This window comes from Corvus hawaiiensis, chromosome 14, assembly GCF_020740725.1.
Source record: "Corvus hawaiiensis isolate bCorHaw1 chromosome 14, bCorHaw1.pri.cur, whole genome shotgun sequence".
Taxonomy (NCBI): Eukaryota; Metazoa; Chordata; class Aves; order Passeriformes; family Corvidae; genus Corvus; species Corvus hawaiiensis.
Genome location: NC_063226.1, coordinates 22,695,297 through 22,717,614, shown reverse-complemented (window position 1 = coordinate 22,717,614; position 22,318 = coordinate 22,695,297). Strand labels below are relative to the sequence as shown.

Genomic DNA, 22,318 nt, shown 5'->3' with positions numbered 1-22,318 from the left:
CCAGCGCGGAGTCGCCGGGAGACCGAGCGCCGCCATGGAGGCGCGCGCCGCGGGCTGCGGCCTGCTCGTATCCACCGGGCGCGGCGGGGCCGGGCGGGCGCGGGCGGCGGGGCGGGCCGGGCCGGGGAGCCGAGCTTTCCTTAACTGCGGCGCAGAGCGTTGCCGGCGCGGAGGTGCGGGCTGGGCGGCGGGAGCCGTGTGTGCTCGGCCTGGAGCGGCGGGCCGGCCGCTACGGGTGAGTGCGAGCCCGGCGGGGCCCGGCTCGCCTCGGTCGGCCCCGCCGCGGCGGGGCTCGGGGCGGGACGCGCCGTGCCCGGGCCCGGCTCGGTTCTCCGCTGAGCTGCCGCAGCCGTCGTGACTCTCGGGAGCCCTGCGTGCCGTGCCCTGCGGGCGGGGAGCTGCCGGACCGGCGCTCCGGGGGTGCCTTCCCCGCTCCCCGATGCTCCTGCGGCAGCCGGAGCCGCTGCGGCCCCGGTGCTGGACCTGCCCCGTGGCAGGGAGAGTGCAGCAGCTCTTACTTCTCCCCCCGGCTGTCCGCGTCCTGCACGGTCTCGCCTTCGTTGCCTTTTTCCTCCTCCTGCCCCAGAAGCTTAGCGATAGAAATCAAACATTGTGTCTCTGTACATACAGCTCCCGTTTGTGTGTGCGTGAACAGGGCGTTGCTGCCGGGTCTTTACAAGCCTTCCTTCTGTCTGCAGGGTCGTTATTCGCTCCCAGGAGAAAGAAAACTCTGATCTGGATTATATTCCCATCAATAGCCGCTTTAAATGTGTGCAAGGTACTGACTGCTGGGGGAAAGGCTGAGAATCTCCTGCTGTTCATCCACAAACCCCAAATTTAGTGGTGTTTCCTGAACTGCCTCCTGAGCCAGTGGCTTTCCCTGTGAAACAGCAACTCACATTTTATGGAATCCCCTTGTTCCTCATCCAAGCAGGTTGTCAGCCCACGTCAGCATGCAGTTGTGAGGAACTTGGCTGCCTCCAATGCGTGGTGGGCTTGGCATCACACAGAGCCAACACATGCAGAACCTGGTTTCCGGGTCTGGAATTTGGTGTCTGTCTCTTGGGCTTCTCTGCTATGCCAGGAGTTGAGAGCTGTTGCCTGATTCCTGCATGTTTACATCTAAACTTCCATAAGGTCTAGCAAGCTCTCAGCTCCCAACAGCTACATGTTGGATGAGGAAAGGCTTTAGGCCTTGTCTTGGAAGGACTTAAATAGCAGCAAGTGGCCCTGGGGCAAATCCTTGTCAGGAGTAAAAGCCTCTTTTCCTGGATTTGCTGATTCTCTTGTGTGCAGTTTGGTGATGTTCTGCCCCGGTCTTGCTCTGTAGAGAAGCTCTGAAGCTCCTTGTCAAGTTGGTCTTTCCCAAAGTAGCTGCACTGTTGGGGAAGAACCGTCCAGGTGTATGAGAACTGTGTGGTGGGAGTCTCCCTGGGACGCTTGTTGGGAGGTGTCTGTCCAGCTTCTCTCTGCCAGAACTGTTAGGAATGTACGGATGTAAATTAGAGCTCTTTGTTCCTCTGTCAGGACTCTCTTATGGCTGGTAGCAGGCAGTGTAATTATATGAGTCCTCAATTACTGCAGCATCCAGTGTGAGCTCTACTGATCCTGGTTTTCTCTTTTCTAGAGGCAGAAGAAACTCTGCTGATTGATATAGCTACAAACAGTAAGTTTTATAAGGGCAGTGGTGTGGCTAAAGGTCCTGTCAGGGAACAGCCACTGGTGCTTGTCTTGCCTTCCAGTCTTCCCCCAGGCTCTGTGTTTGTCCTCTGCTCAAACAGGGATTGTTTTCCCTCTGATGTTGTCATCTGGCTCTGTCAGACACTCGGTTGTCATGACAGACAAGGTTTGAAATGCAAATGATTGAAATGTTTGCAGTTTTTCTTCCTGCTTTTAGAGCTCTTCTCTTCAAGATTGCAGTAGGGAGAAGGATTCCTAAAGCCAGGAGAATGTGCTAGGGATACCCCAAGCAGGGTGGGGGGACCTCAGAAACGCAGGGAGAGTAACTTAGGTGCAGGTTTCTATCACAAACAACACCTGGAAGCTCTCTGTGAGCCAGCCTGGGCTGACTCAGTGAGTGTGTTTGAAGCAGGCTGCAAGGTCCGGATACAGGGCGACGAGACGCCGGAGCGGCTCTTCGAGATCCCTGACGAGGAGTGCTGCTTGGGATTCCTGTCGGAAGTGCAGAGCATTCAGGAAGGTGAGCAGGCTTGCACCTGTGCATGTGAAATCCTCTGCCAGCAGTTTCTGACAGGGATGGGCTTTTTTCCAGCCCAGCTGAAAGCATCTCTTCCTGAACCTAAGGACTCATCCATCTGGCATCAGGTGGAGAAGAGCCTCACAGGTCTATCTCCAGGTACAGTTGGCTTTGCTCTGGGGCCTGTGCAGTGCTGGGGTGCCCAGGGTGGGAGCTGAGTCTGGCCCTGCTCCCTTGTCTGTTAATTCCTTCCAGAGTGCTATTTTCACCCTTGGTTTGTGCATGTTAAGCTCCTTCCTGCCTTGACTTGTGGTTAGTGCCCCTTTCTCCCGTTTCCAGGGTCACACAGTTGATACATTCCTACTATCATTTGGTTTTTTGCTTTCTGTGGAGTTACGTTTTTTTCCTTCTTGATCTGAGGTTTTTCGAATTGTTTCTGAGGGTGTTTTTCTTGGATTTTTCGTTGCAGGAGCTCTGGGATTTGAGGATGACTTCAACACTCTGAGCCTAGAGGAGAAAAGGAACATGCAAAACCACCAAACGGGATCTCGGCGGGAGCCCCCGCCTCCTCCTGTCCCTCAGAATAAGCAGTAAGTAAGGCGAGGGATCTGTTCCCTTTTTTACTTTTCTTCCTAGACAGCAGAACTGATTCTAGTGCTGCTCCCACCTCCTTCCTAGATCTCACCGAGAGAGAGAAGGTACATCCAGAGACCAGCCCAAGGTGACCAACACGATGCGTAAGATGTTTTTGCCCAGCACGCAGTCGGGACAGAGAGAGGGGCTCATCAAACATGTGCTGGCCAAGAGGGAGAAGGCCTACATCAACCTGCACAACTTCAGGTGAGACCTGGGAGGGAAGGACAGCTGCAGGATCTCTCCTGTGAGCTCAGATCTCACCCAGGATTGGCCCTGGCAGCTGCTGATGGGTTGCGGCTCAGGTGGCCAGTGAGGATGGTACAGCCCAAGAGTCACCAAGTGTCCATGGTGCAGCTGCTCCTTTTGCCTTCTCTGTGTGTGTGTCAGATCTCCTGAGCCGTGGTGAGGCTGGAGCAGGTGGGCAGAGAGGGTGAAGACAGATGTCCCACCATAGTGTCGTGGTGTTGCCCCTTGTGGTGGTAAAAGAGCTGGATGTTTGCTGGTGGAATGTCTTACTCCAAGAGGAGTGTTGCTGGGAGTGAGCCAAGACTGGGAGAATTTTTGAGGAGCAGCTGAGGGAGCAGGGGAGGCTCAGCCTGGAGAAAAGGAGGTTCAGGGGGGACCTTCTGGCTTTCCCCAACTCCCTGAGAGGAGGGTGGAGCCGGGGAGGTCAGAGGCTCTGCTCCCAGGGAACAAGGGAGAGTACAATAGGAAGTGGCCCCAAACTGCACCAGGGAAGATTCAGGTTGGACACCAGGAGGAATTTCTCCATGGAAAGGGTGGTCAGGCACTGGAAGGGGCTGCTCAGGGAGATGGTGGAGGCCCCATCCCTGGAGATGTCCAAGGAACGCCTGGACGTGGCACTCAGTGCTCTGGGCTGTGTGACAGGGTGGGCATCGGGCACAGGTTGGACTCAATGATCTGGAGATCTTTTCCAGCCTCAATGATTCTGTGAATTTCAGTTCCTCCATGGCTGGCCTGGCCCCGTGCAGACAGCTCAGAGTATGTGCTTCCAGCCGGAACACTGCTGTGCTGCTGTGGTTTTCATTGTGTTTTCTAACAGCTCAGCTGCTTTTGTGTTGTAGGTTCTTTGTGGGAACATGGAATGTGAACGGGCAGTCTCCTGACAGCTTCTTGAATCCATGGCTGGTGTGCGACATGGAGCCTCCGGACTTCTACTGCATCGGGTGAGCAGCTGGGGGGATCCTTGTTGCTCTTGCTGGGATCCAGGAGGGCTGGGTTTGGTTCAGGTTCCTGTTGTGCTCTCACAGGCTGCACAGAGCTGAGCTCTGTCTCACAGGGGCTGTCTGAGGGCAAAAAGCCATCGGATGAGGCAGAGGATCAGGTTGAACAAAGCTGGCATGACAGAATAGATTTTCCTGGGGGCATCCACACAGCTCGCTCGTTGTCCTCTGCCTAAAGTAATGTTTCTCAGGGAGAGGGTTGCTGGGGGGTTTGGGGTAGGATCTCAGAGGCACTGTGGGGAAATTCTACTTCTTCATTTAGCAAGTGGCCATAAGGAGCTGTTCCTCCAAGGGCTGTTGCTGGAGGTTTCACATTCTTGTAGGAAGAGGGGTATGTGCAGGAGGGCTGGCGGTGCTAAGCTCTTGGGTTTCCAGGTTTCAGGAGCTGGACCTCAGCACGGAGGCTTTTTTCTACTTTGATTCCATGAAGGAGCAGGAGTGGCTGTCTGCTGTGGAGAGGGCCCTGCACCCTAAGGCCAAATACAAGAAAGTGAGTTCTGCTCAGTGGTGTGGGCTCTTCTCATGGAGCTGGCATGATGGGAAGGAAAAAGGAAAAGGGCTTCCCCTTTTCTCACCTGTCCAGGGAGCAAACCGAGGGTGATACTGGGCATGTGCACGCCTGGGCATGTGTCAAATGTGCCAAGTTAAATGTGGAGTCTGTTTCTGTACCACAGTTGTAGGGAAATACTGTGCTTTGAAATAGAAATTTGTAAAAGTGGGGATCACAATACCTTTATCAAATAGGAGCTAGGTGCCAGGGAAGCATCAGGTTCAAATTCTCTACTTGTATTACCTTCTCATCCTGTAGTATAGAAGCCAGGTGTGTCCTGAGCTGGTAAACTAAATGAACAGCTTTTCCCTGAAGGAATAGATGATTTATGAAGTGAAATCTTCCAGATGCTGCTGCCTTGGGTCGGAATTGCTTCAACTGTGGCAGCAGGACTTTGTTCTGGCTGGTTTAGAGCAAGACATTGGTTTTATCTCTGCTGTGACAAACCTTTCTGCTGTGGGGACGAGTTCAGAATACATGAAGGGGTTTCCCCTTCCTCCTTAGCCCATGTGTTTGCTGTCACAGCCCATCCTGCTTGCTCTGAGCTAAGCTCAGGGGCAGGTGTTACAGGGAATGGAGCAGGGAAGAGAGCATCTTGCTGAACTGAGACCTATCAAGCGGAGCCAGGAGTCATGGCCTGAACTGCAGAGAGGCTCCTGCTCCCTCCCCTCCCTTTGCTTCACTTGAGTTTTGAGTGAATTTCTCCCACCTTGGTGAAAGGGAGAGCACAGGATATGGCTGAAGGAGGGGGAAGTGGCTGAAGCTGTAGATAAGGCTTGTGGTCACTTGCAAATTCTGCTCCTGCAGAGCAGAGTCAGTGCTGGGCCCTCGCAGCTGAATTCCCTGCTCTCAGCTTCTTTCCTCACGCCATGGACTTAATCCCAACACATGTGAATTTTTCTGTGTATAGAGGTGAGCATGCAGACTGTGCTCAAGCAGGTGAGGCCTGGTCGCTGTTTCAGAGTGGTGATACCACTGTTCTGGAGGTGCAGGAAGGTCACAGGCTGGGCAGTGTTGGCTTAGCACATGTAAAAGATCAGCAGCAGACCTGAGATCCCCACTGGGACAGGGCACATGAGCATGGTGTTAACCCCTGTGGGCTGAGCTCTGCAGGAGCAGGTCACTGCTCAGATCCAGAGAGGCCCTTTGGCTTTAGGGAACGAGTGTTTCCTGTAAATGAGTCAGCCTGTGTGGCTCAGAGATGCCTTTTGCTACCCCGTGCATCAGGCACGTCTGCCTCAGGGAAATAAGAGCATCTCTGTCCATTCCCCTCTGCACTGGAGTCTGGAGTAAGCCAAGGTGAGCTCTGACTCCCGCTGCACCTGCAGCCTCAGGACAGCCCCAGCTCTGGGCCTGGCTGGAGCACTCGGGGGCTTCCCTGCTTGTGCAGGTTGGAGCACGGCAAGGGTGAGACCTGGGGCACAAACCTGCTGCGCGTTTGTTCAGTTCCTCTTTGCCCACCCTGTTGTGTGGGAATGCAGTGAGCTCAGCACTGCTTACAGCTCCTGGGGGGTGACAGATGGACCCCAAGAACCCTGCTGTGGACAGGAGACCCTTTGGGTTCTGTTGTTGCAATTAGGGACTGAGTACAGAACACGAGGAACAGGGAGAGCAGAGCAGTAGAGCATCAGGCAGAGCAGATCAGAACTGCATTCCCACGGCTTCTCTGGGAACTCCGGATCCCGTTTATTTCTGCAGGTGCAGATGGTCCGCCTGGTTGGGATGATGTTGCTCATATTTGCTAAGAAGGATCATCTGAGCAATATCAGAGAGGTTGTGACAGAGTCTGTGGGCACAGGAGTCATGGGAAAGATGGTGAGTCACTGAGGCCAGCTTGTTGCTTCCCTGTAGCCATGCAAGAAGTGGCACAGTCTGGTTTGGTTCACCTGTGCCATCCCAGTCCCCTCCCCGTGCCTCACCTGCTCCAGCCCCACTGGTCCTTCCTGTCCCCAGGGCAACAAGGGTGGTGTGGCCATCAGGTTCATGTTCTACAACACCACCTTCTGTGTCGTCAACTCCCACCTGGCTGCCCACGTGGAGGACTTTGAGCGCCGAAACCAGGACTACAAGGACATCTGTGCCCGGATGAGCTTCATGATCCCCAGTGACAGCCTGTCTGAGCTCAACATCATGAAGCACGAGTGAGTTGTACCCTTGTGAAGTGGTGTCGAGCAACCCAAGTCAAGTCAGAATTGCAGCAACAGGAGGTTTCATGCAGATAAGTTTTCTGGCTTGATGAAATAATTTGAAGTCCCAAGGGCTGTGGTGTGCTGCAGTTCCTGCAGACAAACTGGTCACCTCCTTGCTGCGGTGCCTTGTGCACCCTGTCCACAACATCCCTCTCCTTGCATTTGTGTGTAACTTCCTTTTCAGCAGGCCTAAGCAGAATACAAATGGTTGGTACTTCTGTAACTAATACTTAAACCATTTAAAAATGTAGAGTGGATTAGTACAGAAAAAAACTTCAAATATTAGATTATCCTTCATAATCCACTAATGGAAATGTTGAGGTTTGGCTATAAACAGGAAGAGCTTTGGTACTAGTGAGGGGTTTAAATTTTAATCTTTAAATGAGACTTTTATGGAGTAAAGAGCGAGTCCCATGAGTGTTTCTTAGGTGCTGATAACAAGAAGGCTATAGGCCTGTTTGGAGCCCTGGAGAGGAGCAGGGTGGGAGCGGGTGCTGGTGAGGTGTGGCTGATGGCTGAGATGGGAAACAATGCCCAGGAGGTTGTAAACTCCAGGAACCTAAATCTGCTCCTGCTAATTCTGCATCAGGCGGTCTTGGCTCAGCAGGTGGTGCAGCAGTGGCCTGCTCTGGCTGAAGGAAAGGCAGTGAGAAAGCAACAGGTAAAAACAGGGTGTCACATGAGGGATAACCCTGCAGATACAGGCGCCTCACCTGTCCCACTGGCTGACAGGCTGGCTCTGCTTAATGAGCTCCACTGTTGCCCTCTTCTTAACATGAGAAGAGCCTCAATACCACCTGGATTTTGTGTGGTGTTGCTTCATTGGAGAGTCAGTGCTGTTCTCTGGCTTGTTTCATGCTGAGACAAATGCGTTACCTCCTACTAAACCAAGCCTTCAATCTTTTGGGAATTCCAGAGGAGATGGACTTAGTCCTGTATGATCTGCTGTCACTAGAAACTTCTCCTGTTGGGTTCAATCTTTAATGTCTCCTTTGTGTCTTCCACATGTCTCAGCCTTAATGTGGTTTACAAAAGGGAGCTGTTAACTGCTGGTCTGCTCCCAACGTTCTTCCCTGTGAGGGTGGGGAGGCCCTGGCACAGGGTGCCCAGAGAAGCTGTGGCTGCCCCATTCCTGGAATTGTCCAAGGCCAGGTTGGACAGGGCTTGGAGCAACCTGGGACAGTGGAAGTTGTCCTTTCCCATGGCAGAGGGCTGGAACAAGATGAGCTTTAAGCTCGTTTCCAAACCAGACCATTTTGATTGTATGTGTATCTTTGTTTGCAGTGTTGTTATCTGGCTGGGAGACCTGAACTACAGGCTGTGTCTGCCAGATGCCAGTGAAGTGAAGAATCTCATCAGCAAGAACGAGCTTCAGAAGCTGCTGATGTATGACCAGGTCAGTGAATTCGCTCACGTTCGCCCCATCCCTGGGAGGTCACCTTGGTCTGCTTGGGAGGATCTGGCAGACATGGAGCTGGGGAAGGGGCTGGAGCACAAATCTGATGAGGAGCAGCTGGGGGGCTCAGCCTGGAGAAAAGAAGGCTCAGGGGGATGTTCTCTCTCTCTACAACTCCCTGAGAGGAGAGTGCAGCCAGGTGGGGGTTGGTCTCTTCTCCCAGGTAACAACTGGCAGGACAAGAGGAAACAGCCTCAGGTTGTGCTGGGAAAGGTTCAGGTTGGATATTAGGGAAATTTTTTTTATGGAAACTGCTGTCCAGGCATGGCACAGACTGCCCAGGGCAGTGATGTCCTGTTCCTGGAGGGATTTAACAGACACGTAGATGTGGCACTTGAGGACATAGGTTAGTTGTGGCCTTGACAGTGCTGGGGGAACAGTTGGGCTCAATGGTTTTGGAGGGCTTTTCCAACCTACATAATTCAGTGACACACTGCAATAAGGGTGTGGACATAAACACAGACACTGGACCCCAACAGGGTGTGCTGGTTCCAACAACCCCCTAAACAAAGGGGATCCATGCTGGGGTAACTGGGTGACTCAGGCAGTCACTGTGTAAGTGTGTCTGTGTCTCAGTGCAGGAATTCTCTCTTAAGTACAAGCTACAAGCTGAACACAGGCATTTGTAACAGCAACAAAAGCTGCTGTGATCGGTGTTGTGGAAGAGGTATTGATTTGGAGCCCAGATCTGCTCAGCCAGTTTGACCTGAATTCTGTGCTGTCGCCTTCCCTGCTCGGCGCTTCCCTGCAGCACACAGAAACTGGCAGCAGGTGCCTTTTGGGTGAAGGGTTGCACCCGAGAAACATAAACATGAGCAACAGTGGTGCAATATCACCTCTGACAGTTTCACAGGAAATTTGATTGATTGTCCTCTGTAGCTCATTTTTGCTGTACTGCAGAGCTTCGTGCAGGAAACAGCTGTAGCTCAGGTCTTAGTGAGGAAAACATCCAGGAGATTTTTCAGAAGGGGAAAGGAGCAAAGGAGGGTGGTGTCAGGTTGTCAGGTGAGTGCAATGCTGGAGGCTCTTGCTAAAATGACTGGTGGGGAAAGATTAGTGATGGCAATCTTAATCCTGAAAACTGATGAAGGCATTTAGTAATTAATATTTCCCTTAACTCTTATTTGATGCTGCCTGCATGGTCTGGCGAGTGGTACCCATTTGTACTCGGTCTGTTTGGAAAACAGTCCACTTACGGGTTGAATTTTTACCACTGTTTAAGCTGTGAGGTCCGAGAGGCAGTTTGGGGATGTCTGTGAATCCCACAGAATGGCCACAGGCTGTAGTTGCTCTGCCTGTAGATTGCTCTCTTACACTGCTGTGGCAGGGGAGGGTTTCTTGGGTTTGGTTTGGGTTTTTTTCTTTTTAAAGCTTTCTTTTTCTGCTTTAGCTGAATATTCAGCGCACTCAGAAGAAAGCATTTGCAGATTTCATGGAGGGAGAAATTAAATTCATCCCCACGTATAAATATGACTCTAAAACAGATCGCTGGGACTCCAGGTACATTGGCTGCCACTGGGTGTATTTACCTGTGACATAAAACGTGTTTTCTCACAAAACTTGATTTCCTGCTTTCTAGAGCTGTGAATCCCTGTCAGTGTTATGTTTGGCCTTCCTTTCTTTCCCGCTTTCTGCCATAAGCAGCCCCTGTGTACATTGACCAGGGACATCCCTTAAACCTCTGTTGCTGCTGATCCTGCTGGATGAAGGCAGGTGAAGTGTGAGCTCAGGTGACCCTGCACTGGAGGCTTTTTCTATTGCCAGGGACAGGCAAAGAGTATAAAAAAGGAATTGAAGAGCTAAGGAAATGGGCTCTCTGAGTCACCCTGTCCCCTGACTTGCACACCCACAGGGTGGCTGCACTGCGATAGCAGCTGTGGTTCCCACTTGGTGCCTCCCACAGACATGGCTGCGTCCGCTGCAGGGGCTGCTGCAGAGGGAGAAACTCCCAAGAAGGACTTTCAAACCATGTGGTGATTGAATTTGACTCTGCTGTGTTTATGAATCAGCGCAGTAGTTAATCTGAAGAAGGATAACCCAGGATTCAGGCTTCATAATGTGATAGTAATCACTGAGTAGAGTTTCCGTAGTGGAAACAGTATGAGTGGGTTGGATTGTGGGCAGAAAGGTCTGGCAGCAAAAGAAAGTCATGTACTTGGGTCACAGCACACATGGGTTCAGGCTGTGGAAATGGGCTTGACTGAGGGTTATTTTGTTTCCTGGTGCTGGAAAGGATGGGAATTTTATCTGCTGTGTTGGGAAAGGGGAGGAGAGCAGAAGAAATAACAGAATTCAAGTTGGGGTAAGTGATAGGAGTTCATCCCATCACTGCTGTGGCGATGTGAGTGGAGGGAATTGCCTTGTTGGGAAGAGGAACAGCTTGGATGGCTTGATAGGATTGTTGGATTCCCCTGGTAACCTGTTTTTCTTTGTAGTGGGAAGTGTCGTGTGCCAGCATGGTGTGATCGGATCCTTTGGAGAGGCGGGAACATCAATCAGCTTCGGTACTGCAGTCACATGGACCTCAAGACCAGTGACCACAAGCCCGTCAGCGCCCTTTTCCGCATCGGGGTAGGTTTGTGTGTACCTTGGGGCAGCATCCCAGCACTGCCCGGCATTCCAGGCATTGCTTTAGGAGGCGGTGATGGAGTCAGGGCACCTCTGCTAAGGCTGGTGCAAGAGCACAGGTGAGCCCAGCTGGGCCCTGCCTGCTGTGGGGGTGCTGCATCTGGCAGCACTGGAATGGGTGAGTCCCGCTGTTCCCTCCTCCACAGGGAGACACAGCAGCAGCCTGGGCCTGGCAGTACCTGTGCTGCATGGGATGTGTCATCTGGTTCACACCTGAACATCTTCAGTGGAGAGTGGCAGCAAATTTGGGTTTTCTGGTGCAGCAAATGGGGACACTCCATGTCCATTTTTGCTACCTCCTGCTCCCTGAGTGGCTCAGGTCTCACCAGAATGGGTCAGGTTGGAAGGGACCACTGTGGGTTGTCTGGTCCCACCTCCCTGCTCCAGCAGGGCCATCCCAGAGCACATGGCATGGGATTGTGTCTGAGCAGTTCTGGACAGTGAAGAAGTTCTTCCACATGTTCAGGTGGAACTTCTTGGGATCAGTTCCTGCCCGTTCCTCTTGTGCCATTGCTGGGCCCCACAGAGCAGAGCCTGGGCCCTGCTCAGAGCCCTCCCTGCAGACAGGGACAGACAGGGCTGAGGGCCCCTCTCAGCTGTGTCTCCTCTTGAGGGTGAACAGCCTCAGCTCCTTCAGCCTTTCCCTGTGAGGGAGATGCTCCAAGCCCTTCAGCATCTCTGTAGCTTTTGCTGGCCCTGCTCCAGGCGCTCCATGTCTCTCCGGTACTGGGGAGCTCAGATCTGGATACAGCACTCCATGTGTGCCTCACCTGGGCTGAGTAGAATATGCTGAATCTGTTTAAAGAAAAGTCTTTCTCCTTTCCCTCTGGAGAATCATGAGGAATGCTGCAGCATGCCAATGCCGTCCCACAGAGGTCACCTCCCGTGATCTCCCAGGTGTGTGACCAGTGGCCAGACAGATGCTGGTAACATCTGCAGGGGTGAAATCTGTGTAAAGTTGCAGATGCAGCTTGGGGCTGCACCCACGTGTGTGAGTTCTCAGCCTTCCAGCTGCACAAGCCAGTGCTTAGAGAAATAATTCACTTCTGCAGTTTGCTCATGATCAAGAGAGTTCCTGTGAAAGCCAGTCAGAAGCTTTGCTGAGTGTTTTTTCTCTCCCACAGGTTAAGGTTGTGGATGAGCAGAAGTATCGGAAGCTGTTCGAAGACATTGTTCGTATAATGGACAGGATGGAGAATGACTTTCTTCCTTCCCTGGAGCTGAGCAGGAGAGAGGTGAGGATGAAACTGGAGTCATTGGAGTCACTGTCCAAGCACAGCAGCCTTCAAAGTGCCAGAACTACTTCCAAAGACTTTGGTTCAATAAACTGGATTATAGGAAATTGAACTCCATCCTTTATCATATGATCAGGAATTGGGTTAGAGAGGACATGTTGTCTTGGCTCCTTGGCAGGACTTCTGTGAGGAATTCTGCACTGGGTGGGCTCCTCGCAGCCATGGGGGGGCCACTGCAGAGTCTGGGGGCCATATCCTGGCCACTAATATCACTTATCACTTGATTTCTCTTTGCTCTGCAGTTTGAGTTTGAGAACGTGAAGTTCCGTCAGCTGCAGAAACAGAAGTTCCAGATTACCAATAACGGGCAGGTCACCTGTCACTTCTCCTTCATCCCAAAGCTCAATGACAGCCACTACTGCAAGCCATGGCTTCGGGCCGAGCCTTGTGAAGGTTACCTGGAGCCAGGTGAGTGTACTGCTGCAGACCCCCCATCCCATCTCCATGTAGTCCTTCCTGTCTTTCCTGTGTCCCACCTTTCTTGCCATCAGTCTTGTCTGTGTGTCTTGTCTGTTGTGGCCTTTGTCCCTGCCACTGTATGTTTGTCCTTGTCATCCCCTTTTGGAGTGTCCATGTGCTCTTGAGAGCTCCGGTGTGTTGCAGACGAGAGCACAGAAATCTCCCTGGATGTGTACGTCAGCAAGGACTCAGTCACCCTCCTGAACTCTGGTGAGGATAAAATCGAGGATATTCTTGTCCTGCACTTGGACCGAGGGAAGGACTATTTCCTGACCATCAGTGGGACCTACCTGCCCAGCTGCTTTGGCACCTCGCTCGAGGCCTTGTGCCGGATGAAGCGACCGATCCGAGAAGTTCCAGTCACCAAACTCATAGACCTGGTGAGTTCTGAAGCAGCTCTTTTAACCCAGAGAGGCCTGATTCCCTTCTGACTGCTCCCAAAAGCAGGAGTAGTGCCTGCAGTTCGGGTTGGCTGTGCTGGCTCTGAGCTGAGCGACTTCACAGAGCTTGAGGTGCTCTTTTATTCTTCCCTTCTACCCCAGCCAATGGCTTTTGACAGCCTGTACTTTATCCCTTTTTCCTGAGTAGGCTCATCAAATATTGTTTGATGGGACAAAAAAGTGATCCCAGCACCTCATGTTGGTGTTACTGGTGCTGGCAGGCTCAGCTGAGTGGCACTACTGTGTCATAAGAGATGTGATTGAGGTCCTCTCCTCCATGGTACCAGGGCTACTTCTGCCGTGATGAGTGCCCCGGGAGCCTTTTCCTTCTGGATGCATTCCTACTGCTCAGGGGAAGGAGCAAGCAGAAGCAGGAGGACTGAAGGAAGTCTGTGGTGTGGGTGTGGGGTGCTGAAGGACGCAGCTCACAGATGAGCAGCGTCACGGCCTCTCTGGCCATTTCCTCCCACACCAACCACAGTGAGAGAGATAAGCCTTGGGTGAGAGATAACTCATCAGTGAGAGGTCTCTCTGTGGTGCAGCAAACTGTTCCTCCCCCCAGCCTTTGCCAGCCCCCAGCATCAATATTGCTCCTCCCAAAGCTCGTTGTGTGCGTGAGAGAGGGTGTAGTTGTGCCCTAGTCAGGTCTTGTCCTTTGGCTACTGTCATAACTGTTTCTGGGGTTAAGTCCCATTTTGGGGATGTAATTCTGATTTCCAGGCTGGTTTCATTCATCTTTCCTTACTGCCTTACCTGGCTGTGTTCCAGTGAGGTGCAGCAGCTCCTGGGTGCCAGTTCATGTCCCCATTCGTGTTCAGCCAGGAGAGTCATTTCCTTCCGTCCACCTGAAAGCTCAGCCCCATTGTTTGAGTCTCTCTGCCATGTGATACCTTTCCTCTCTTCTCCTATCTCACAGTTTCACCTTTACATGAGGGGTTTTTTATCCAGTAAGCTGCTGCTTTTCCACCTCTGTGGATTTTCCAGCTTCCACTCCCATTGCTTCCACATTTTCTCTTTCCTTCAGCAGTTGTCCGGTGCCTCTCCCTGCCTCTTCCAGTTCCCATCTTTTTTGTAGGTATCTACTTTTCTCACAAGTTCAGTATACAGAAAAGTCAGTTTTATACCAGAGTTTTGACTTTGTAACACACAGTCAGGCTAGGCAGGATCAAGGTGGCAAGATACAGTGTTTGCCTCCTCAGGTCAAGCAACTGATCCAGGCTTCAGGCTCCTCAGATTTCTCAGGATTTGGTTGAAAGTCACTCTTGTTCTAGAAGTGGGTCTGGAACATTTCACTGGCCTTGGTTGCTTTTCCACCTGCTTCTTCCGGCTCAGCACCAACTTCTTGCTTGATACAGAGGAACTTGGGGCCCCGACTCTTGGCTCTGCTCTCACAGACACACTGTTAGATCTGTAAGAGTACCTGGAGGATTCTTCTCCTTCCTTTACCTATAGATTTCTTTCTCCTGTTATTCAGTGAAACATCTAGAAATACAGGAGTAAAACGATCAGCAAAGAGCACCTGCCCCAGTGTCCGCAGCAGGGACACAGCTCCCCTTATGGACACAGGGGATATTTTAAGGTTTTTGATTCTGATTTTACCTATGAGCTGAGAAATCCTTGGAGCCAGGCCAAGCTGAGAGCACTTAGTGCCTGGTGGTGGTGCAGGTCCTGCCTGCCCTGCAACCTGGAGCATTTGGGTGCAGTTCCCCAAATTTTGGTGCTGCTCAGGCTGTGTGAGGCTGGCACTGTCTGTGCCTTAAGAACCTCCTGCAGTTGCAGGGTGTTAGGGCTCATCCTTCACTGCATCCAGTGTTTTCCTCAGCCTGGCTAGACTTCGTCTGTGGTTTTCAGTGGAGAGAGGTGTGGAGACTCAGTCACTAAGGGGCTGAGGTAGGTGGGTGCAGGGTAGCACAGTGTAGGTGGGAGTTTGTGTGGGAATGGCTCTCCTGGTTCTCCCAGGAGAGAGACACTGACACGGCTGCTGTCACTGGAGCACCTCTCCTTTGGGATTTCAGTATTAGTGTCATCCTGTTTTTTCTTGAGATCCTGCTGTGGGTTTTAAAAGGCCTCTCGAAGAACCCCTGTCAGGAACAGGTGAATCTTGTGGAGCAGATTGTGCTGAAGTCTCAACATTAGGGAGAAATTGTTCCCTGTAAGGGTAGGGAGGCCCTGGCACAGTTTGCCCAGGCTGTAAGGGGCTTGGAGTAAACTGGGATAGTGCAAGATGTCCCTGCCCATCTCAGGGGGTGGAACAAGATGAGCTTTAATGTCCCTCCCAACCCAAACCATTCTGTGATTCTGTGGAGAGGTGAGCAGCCAGGCTCAGGTTGGGGGGTGAGGCTGGAGATGACTCACCCATTACAAAACGTGCAGGTGGCTGTCTGCCCTCCCAAACCTGTGACCGTGTGCCTCCCCCTGTGCCTCAGGAGAGAAACCTGTGCCAGCTCCTGTTCTGAGCAAGCTGTTCCCGGGAAGAGGCCAGTCTGTTGTGGCTCTGTTAGAGCTCAGGGAGCCCCCAAAGCAAGCAGGCACTGCAGAGGCCATGGGGACCCTGAGATGCCACTCCCTCCTGGTGTCCCTGTGCCATGGGAGCTGCAGCTGCTCCCGGCTCGGCCTGGAGTGCACTGGGGCTGTTCCCACCCTGAGAGGTTGATCTGCCAAGGCTCAGCATGGACAGCTGGCTTCCGTTCCCTCCTGCAGACCCCATGAGCCGTGTGCAGCCGGCCCTGGCTGTACAGGGATGGCTGTTTGGGGATGCTGAGGGCTTGGCTGTGCTGCCGGAGGGCTTGGCACACTCCTCTCTGTACTGTGCTAATGCTCTTAGGCTGCAGCAGCAGCAGCCGGGTTTGAGCACAAACCCTCATTTCCCTGACCGTACCCAAAGCTGCTTAGGGGCCCTGTGAGCTCCACAGCTGCCACACGCTCAGAAACACAGATTTAGCCCAGGGAATGTTTTATCTCTGGCCTGGTCACAAGGGAAGATGGCTGAAATAACACAGGGACAGTGATTCTGACCAGGGAACTTCTTCCTGGCAGACATGTCTCACCTGCCCATGGCCCAGCTGTTGGCCAGTGAACGGCACTGTCCAAGCCCCTTGGAGGGGTTTCCAGAAATCCTGACGACGTTGTGCATCATGTGAGCGGGATTGTTGCTAATTGGCAGGCAAATCTCTCACCAGGTTTAATTTTGGCCATGTCAGCAAAATGTGTGAAGGACCTGATGTTCAGTGGGTTCTTATAATGCAAATTAGGCTTCTGCTTAATCAGAAGAGTTGATCCAAGAGTGCTTTCTCCCTCTTAACCACACTTTTTCCTCTCCTCTCTTTCCTGCTGCTCTCAGGAAGAAGACAGCTTCTTAGAAAAGGTAACACAAGCAATTGCTGTGTGGCAGTCTGCTTCTCAGTGGTGTGTTTGTAAAGAATGAGAGCTTTTCCCCTGTTTTCTGTGGCAGAGGGAAGGGGAGGGGAGCACAGAGGGGACACTGCCAGCAAAGCTTCTTAGCACAGCTGTGGGCTGGATGAGAGCACAGAGAAGCACATAGTGACCCCGGATCCAAGCTCAACTGAGATGTTAAAGCTTACCAAATTTGCTTTGGGGAAAAAAATTACTCTCCTGATCCTGACAGCAGTGCTGGATATTCCCAAAAAGATTGGCAGCCTTTGACAGACCAGAGATAGCTCTGACCATAAGGTGGAATTCACAACATCCTCTCAGACCTGTGGGAAGAGGGCTGGAGTAGGAAACTCAGGTCTTTTGTTCCTTCCATCTTGTTGTGTCCCTGTGGAGGCCGAGGGAAGGCCTTGTGCAGGAGGTGGATGTTTCTGTGCCTCCTCGAGCAGTGGAGCCGGGGCTGCTGGCTCTGATGGCCACAATGCCCGAGCGGGATCACTGCTTCTCTTGGCACCCGTGCTCGGTGCTGGAGCCAAGAAAGGAAAGCATGTCCTTGGAAGAGCAAGTGGGAGATGTTGGGGGTGTTCCTGCTCTCCCTGCGCTGCCTCTGACATTTGTAACTTGTTTGAGCTGGTTCTGTGCTGGCTTCCCGGTCCGAGGGAGTTGTTCCTCCCTGGGCTGTCAGCGCAGCGGCAGAGTGAAACAAGAGAGGGAAGGAATGTTCCCTCTCTTAAGAGGGGATCGAGCTCCCGTGTTTAACCGCATGAAGCTCAGTCTCCTCCTGGCAGAGGAGAAGGGAGGGATGTGGTGCCATCCTTCTGGGAGCACATTCCCGTGGGAAGGACGTGGCCGTGCCTCCCTTCCTCACACGCGGCAGGAGAGGGCGCCCGGGGCCCGGCCAACGCGCACCCGCCTCCTGCTCCTGCTCCTGCTCCTCCTCCCTTCCTTCCCCTCTGCCCCGAGGCACTTCGAGCCTTCTCTTCCCTGAGAACCTGGGATCTCCTGCATGGGGGTCTCCACAGCTCTCCCAACCATGCCAAGGGCTGCTCCAGCGCTTGGCTCCAGCGATGCCCTGGCACAGGGGGTTTCTGTGGAAGAGCCTCAGCCCTGGAAGAGTGTCCACAGCCCTGGGAGAGGGTCTGCAGCTCTCCCCCTTTCCCTCTTAGAGGAATTCTCTATTGCTCTTGCCTGACACGCTGCTTCCCGACCTTCCCAGTGGATGTGGCTGAGCAAGGCAGCCGTGACTCCTCATCTGCCAGTGAGGTCAGACCTAGTGCTGTGCAGGGCAGAGCTATGCTGTGCCGTGTGGCAAGTGGGGCTACTGCCTGTGCCACCAGGGCTCGTGTCAACCCAGGGTGTCTGGGGGCATAGTGGGGAAGCTGCCCCCAGCTGCTGGCAGTGGCTGTGTGTGCTGCAGGGACAGCTATGCCAGTTGTCGCCTCAGCTGCAGTGAAGTGCTTTCTGTGTGGCTTGTGGACTCCTCTGCTGGTGGCGGGGTCGTGTTCCTGCTTGTGCTGGTTCCTGGGTGCTTTGGGAGTGCTGGGCATGGCTTCCTCCTTGGAGGTCACAGGAATGTGAGTGATGGTGAAGTGAGAGTAAAATCCAGAATGTGGATCCGGTTAAAGCCTGGTGTGATGGAGACATCTGAGCCATGGAGCTCGTCAGCTGCTCCACATGAGTAAGCAGGAGCTGTGACCCTGGTGGTGTGTGCTCAGCGAGACCTCTCCTTGGGAAAATCAGGGAAGAAACTTCAGGAATCAGGACGGTTCCAGAGCCCTGAGAGCAGCCATGGCTGGAGCACACCTGGAGTCAGGGGAGACGTGGGATGAGCGGGGCCGGGGCTGGGCTCCCCAGCGCGGCAGCTCCCACGGCACAAGGGCTGCGGGGTGGGAGCTGGGATGGGGCCGGGGCACCGTGGGCAGCCAGAGCCCCCTCCCGGGGGGCTGAGGGGGCTGGGGCTGTTGGAGAGACCGGGCAGGTTGTTCCATGGGGCAGCAGGAGGGAGAGGAGCCGGGGCCTGTGGAGCAATGGCTGGTGCTGTGAAAGTGAGTCAGGTCTGGAGCACCCCAGGGTCCTGCTGCTTCCCCTCTCCCAACTTTCCCTACCAGGGACTAAGGGCCTGAGACAGCAGGGACTAAGATTTCCCTGAGCCCTTGTGTGCTTTCTCCCCAGGAGAAATCCATCCTGCAGATGGGCTCCCTGGACAGCGAGGAGGCAACTGAGGTGCCACTGCAGGTGCCAAAGGAGATCTGGCTCTTGGTGGACCACCTATTCAAGCATGCCCTCCACCAGGTGAGAGGGATGGAGAGGGAGAGGGCCTCTGCCACACTGGAGCTCTCCTGGTGACCTGGTTCCTCACAAGCACCTGGGGATCAACTCGAGTTTGGTGTTTACAGGACAGGGCTTTTCCCTGTGCTCAAGGCACTGGCTGGGTGTCCCAGGGTTCACCTTCCAGTCACCATGTGCCTCAGCCTTTGTGGGGAAGGTGACTTTATCCATCACTGTACTGTTTCTGACAGGAGGACCTGTTCCAGACTCCAGGCATGCAGGATGAGTTGGAGCAGATCATTGAGTGCCTGGACACCAGCATTCCTGAGACAATCCGTATCCTTCCGTGGTGGATCTCAGCTCTGCTGGGAGGGTTCGCTCTCACGAGAACTTGTCTGTCACCTTTACCTGGCAGGGATGGGCTCCCCTTGGTCCCCCCACAACCTCTCTGAAAGCTGAATCTGTGCTGGCCAAAGCAGCCAGGGGGCTCTGGAAGATTCTGCAGGGCTGTGCCAAGTGCAGGAGCTGGGATACTGAGGAGCATGGTCTGGAGAAGAGGCTAATGGAGCAGGGGGCTCCTGTGCAGCCAGAGGGTGGGAAACGCAGTGCAGGGTGGATGGAGCAGTGTTTTTCATGGATGCGAGACAGTGGAGGAGAAGGCGGAGGAGGAGAGGTTAGACAGGCAGGGAAGTTGCATGACCTCCAAGGAGATGAGCATCTGGAGAGGGAGGGGATCTTTCTGCTCAGCATGACCCTTGATTCCCAGCGGTCCAGCGGGCAGTAATCACTCTGTGGCTGAGGCTCTCCTCATCTTCCTGGAGGCTCTGCCGGAGCCTGTGATCTGCTATGAGCTGTACCAGCGGTGCCTGGATGTGTCCCACAGCAGCCGGCTGTGCCGACAGGTGCAGGGCTGTGCCGGCGTGTGGGGCTGCTGCCGTGGCCCTGGGCCCTGCTCCCTACCCAGGGGCTGGCAGTGGCTCTGGGAGAGTAGGCAGCTCTTCCAAAGAGACCCCAAGTGAGCCCTGTCTCACCCCGAGCACCTGGGGAACAGGAGCCTGAGGGAGGGGCTGAGCCTCCCCTGGTCCTGAGGGCTTGAGCACCTGCTCAGAGCTACAATTCCTGTCCTTCCATGGAGGACTGTGCATGGCTCTTAACAGCTGGTGGGGCAGCAGGCCAGGCCAAGCATGTCCCTGGGCAGAGGGGGAAGTTTTGGGGCGGTGAGAGCTGGGATCTGACTGGAAACAAGCAGGAAGCAGCCCCAGGGCAGTGGGGGCTTTTTCCTGGTGATACAGCTTTCCTTGAAGCAGTGTCACCAGGAGCCACAGCCCACAAGTGCCATCAGCACTGGGCTGCAGCTGTGGGTAAGTTGCTCTGGAGCCCGGAGTGCTGCGTGTGCCCAGGCTGCAGTGGTGGGAGCTGGGAGAGCTTCCTGACACCATTTCCTGGCAGGTGATCCTTCAGCTGCCGAGCTGCCACCGCAATGTGTTTCGGTACCTAATGTCCTTCCTCCGGGAGCTGCTCAGGTACTCGGACGACAACAACGTCAGTGCCACCATGATCGGTGAGTGTTGCTCCTCTGCAGCCCTTGCTCCATCCCAGCCTCCTCCTGCACCTCCCAAGGTCTTCGTTCCTCACCAGTGATGGATTTTACCTGCCTCCACAGCTGCCCTGTTCTCCAGCCTCCTCCTGCGCCCTCCGCCCAACCTGATGGCCAGGCAGACCCAGCAGGACCGCCAGCGTGCCATCAACTTCCTCTACAGCTTCCTGCTCACCGGGGACGAAGAATGACTCCTGCCGTGTGCCAAAGCCAGAGCCTGTGCTGCAGCCGGGCCTCTCACAGCTCCGAGGGGTAAAGGCTCGAAGCTCTCAAAGTGCCGTGTTTACAGTCGGAAGGGACGCGTTCCCCCTCCCTGCCATGCCACACCTCACACTGCAGAGGACCTGCACGCTCATTGCACTGCCATCCACCGCTGGAGCCTCCGGCTTGTGTGCGGGAGCCAGGTGGATCTGTCGATAGCCGAGCACTGTGCCAGCGCCCATCGTCCCGTGGCAGTATCACCAGCTCCCCCAGTCACGCTTCTCTCTGTGTCACACCCATCTCCCAAGAGCTGCTGTGGAGAAGGGTGGGGATGGCTGGTGCTCTCGGAGGCCGTGGCACACGCGTCCCTCCGGTGCCGGGTGCATGTGCTGGTGCATACACCGCCCCAGACTGCTGTGGGACATGTGCCACCTTCTGCCACACAGCCCTGCCAGCCCTGATGCCGTCACTGTGCTATGGACCGTGCTGACCCAGGAAGGTTGTTCGGACGTTCAGCCTCTCCCCTTCAGCAGGGCCTTTCCCCTCTCCCCTCCCTCCCAGGACACAGGGCCCTGGCACACGGGTCTGTCCCTGCACCCCTCGTTCTGCCCTCAGTATCTTGTCCCTTCTGTGCCCCAGCTTCCCCTAGGGACACAGGATCGTGGGTGGCTCATAGTGGCCAGGGTCAGGCAGAGCCATGAGCTGCCCTCTGCGCCTCCTGGGCTCTCCTGTGCATCTTCAGCAGGATGGGACTGCTGTTCCTCCAGCCCAGCCTACGGTGTGGGGGTAGGACAGGCTTGGGTGACTAGGTGCCACTGGATGGAGTCCATTCTCTCCTCCCCAGGGTGCTAGCAGAGGGTGCAGGTTTGGGGGGTGAAGGGAGCCAGAAATGCTCCTTGGGGGCCAGAGGAGCAGCTGGGGGGCTGCAGTGCAAGGGTGACGTGCAGCTGGCTGAGGGCACAGCCCTCTGTGGGGGTGGTGACTGAGGGTACAAGAGTGGCCTGTCCCACTGAAACACTAAGAGGCCTGTGGGGCCATTTGGCCTCAGGTGCGGGAGGCCAAAGCCAAGGGGAGGGGGCTGCAGTCGTAGAGCCCCGCCGGTGCCTGGGCTTAGCCCAGGGTGTCGTGTGGCCCTGCGGTCCCCGTGCACAGGCTGAGCTGCCGTGGGCTCCCTTCCCTTCTGCCTTTTTCTTTTCCTTAAAATTTTTAAATTACATAATTTATTGGGAAACCGTTCGTTCCAAATAAACCTCCATTGTGCAAGGCCTGGGGGTTGCACCGGGCCCCCCTTACGCAGCTCTGCACCACCACGGAGCCCTGGCCAGAGCTCCAGGCCCGCTCCAGGGGCAGCTGAGGGCTGGGCTCTCCCCCAGCCACTCCAACAGTGTGCTGGGCACAGCTGGGGACAGGGGCAGAGGGTCCCATGCCGCTGTTTCCTGCTGGCTGAGCTCCTGGGTGCACCCCTGATGTGCTGACACCGTCAGCCCAGCGCCGGTGGCCCGTCCGGCAGTGGGTGGTGGCATGTGCCACACCGGGATGGAGATGGCACTGGCTCTGGCCAGGGCAGTGGGTGCAGCAGGGTGCTGGTGCCCTGTGTGGCACACGGCTTTGGCAGCCCTGGGCACTGATGCCTGTGGTGCCCGAGGCGCTGCTGGGCCAGCGAGGGGAGCGGTGGTGGAGAAAGCCCGCACGTCCTGCCGCAGGAAATGGCAGCCGGTGTCATCTCCATCTGCTTCCTTCCAGCTCCTTGGGAGCAGGGCTGTGCCTG

The 22,318-nt window shown here is 54.7% G+C and overlaps 1 protein-coding gene across 4 annotated transcripts; it reads left to right on the top strand.

Moving 5' to 3' along the window:
• Nucleotides 1-21,817, top strand: OCRL (OCRL inositol polyphosphate-5-phosphatase). Of its 4 annotated transcripts, none has more exons than XM_048318827.1 (24): nucleotides 1-67; nucleotides 156-235; nucleotides 699-778; nucleotides 1,628-1,666; nucleotides 2,093-2,200; nucleotides 2,273-2,356; nucleotides 2,667-2,787; nucleotides 2,876-3,037; nucleotides 3,919-4,020; nucleotides 4,453-4,567; nucleotides 6,326-6,442; nucleotides 6,581-6,768; nucleotides 8,101-8,212; nucleotides 9,663-9,772; nucleotides 10,708-10,843; nucleotides 12,025-12,135; nucleotides 12,438-12,603; nucleotides 12,799-13,034; nucleotides 16,435-16,458; nucleotides 18,657-18,776; nucleotides 19,004-19,088; nucleotides 19,527-19,654; nucleotides 20,202-20,313; nucleotides 20,416-21,817. In XM_048318827.1, the coding sequence occupies exons 1-24, from the start codon at nucleotides 35-37 to the stop codon at nucleotides 20,538-20,540; spliced, it is 2,694 nt and encodes an 897-aa protein (XP_048174784.1). In that variant the 5' UTR covers nucleotides 1-34; the 3' UTR covers nucleotides 20,541-21,817. The 4 variants fall into 4 exon arrangements, with proteins under 4 accessions (XP_048174784.1, XP_048174782.1, XP_048174786.1 ...); XM_048318825.1 differs by having other exon boundaries at nucleotides 2,090-2,200; XM_048318829.1 differs by lacking the exon at nucleotides 2,273-2,356 and having other exon boundaries at nucleotides 2,090-2,200.
• The last annotated feature ends 501 nt before the right edge of the window (nucleotides 21,818-22,318 follow it).

What these genes read in the sequence shown, in the direction of transcription:
- OCRL (XM_048318825.1), top strand. Translation starts at nt 35, where the DNA reads ATGGAGGCGCGCGCCGCGGGCTGCGGCCTGCTC. An exon ending in GCGCCCTTTTCCGCATCGGG is followed by an intron (nt 10,844 to 12,024) that starts GTAGGTTTGTGT and finishes TCTCTCCCACAG; the next exon opens with GTTAAGGTTGTGGATGAGCA. An exon ending in TCAAGCATGCCCTCCACCAG is followed by an intron (nt 18,777 to 19,003) that starts GTGAGAGGGATG and finishes TGTTTCTGACAG; the next exon opens with GAGGACCTGTTCCAGACTCC.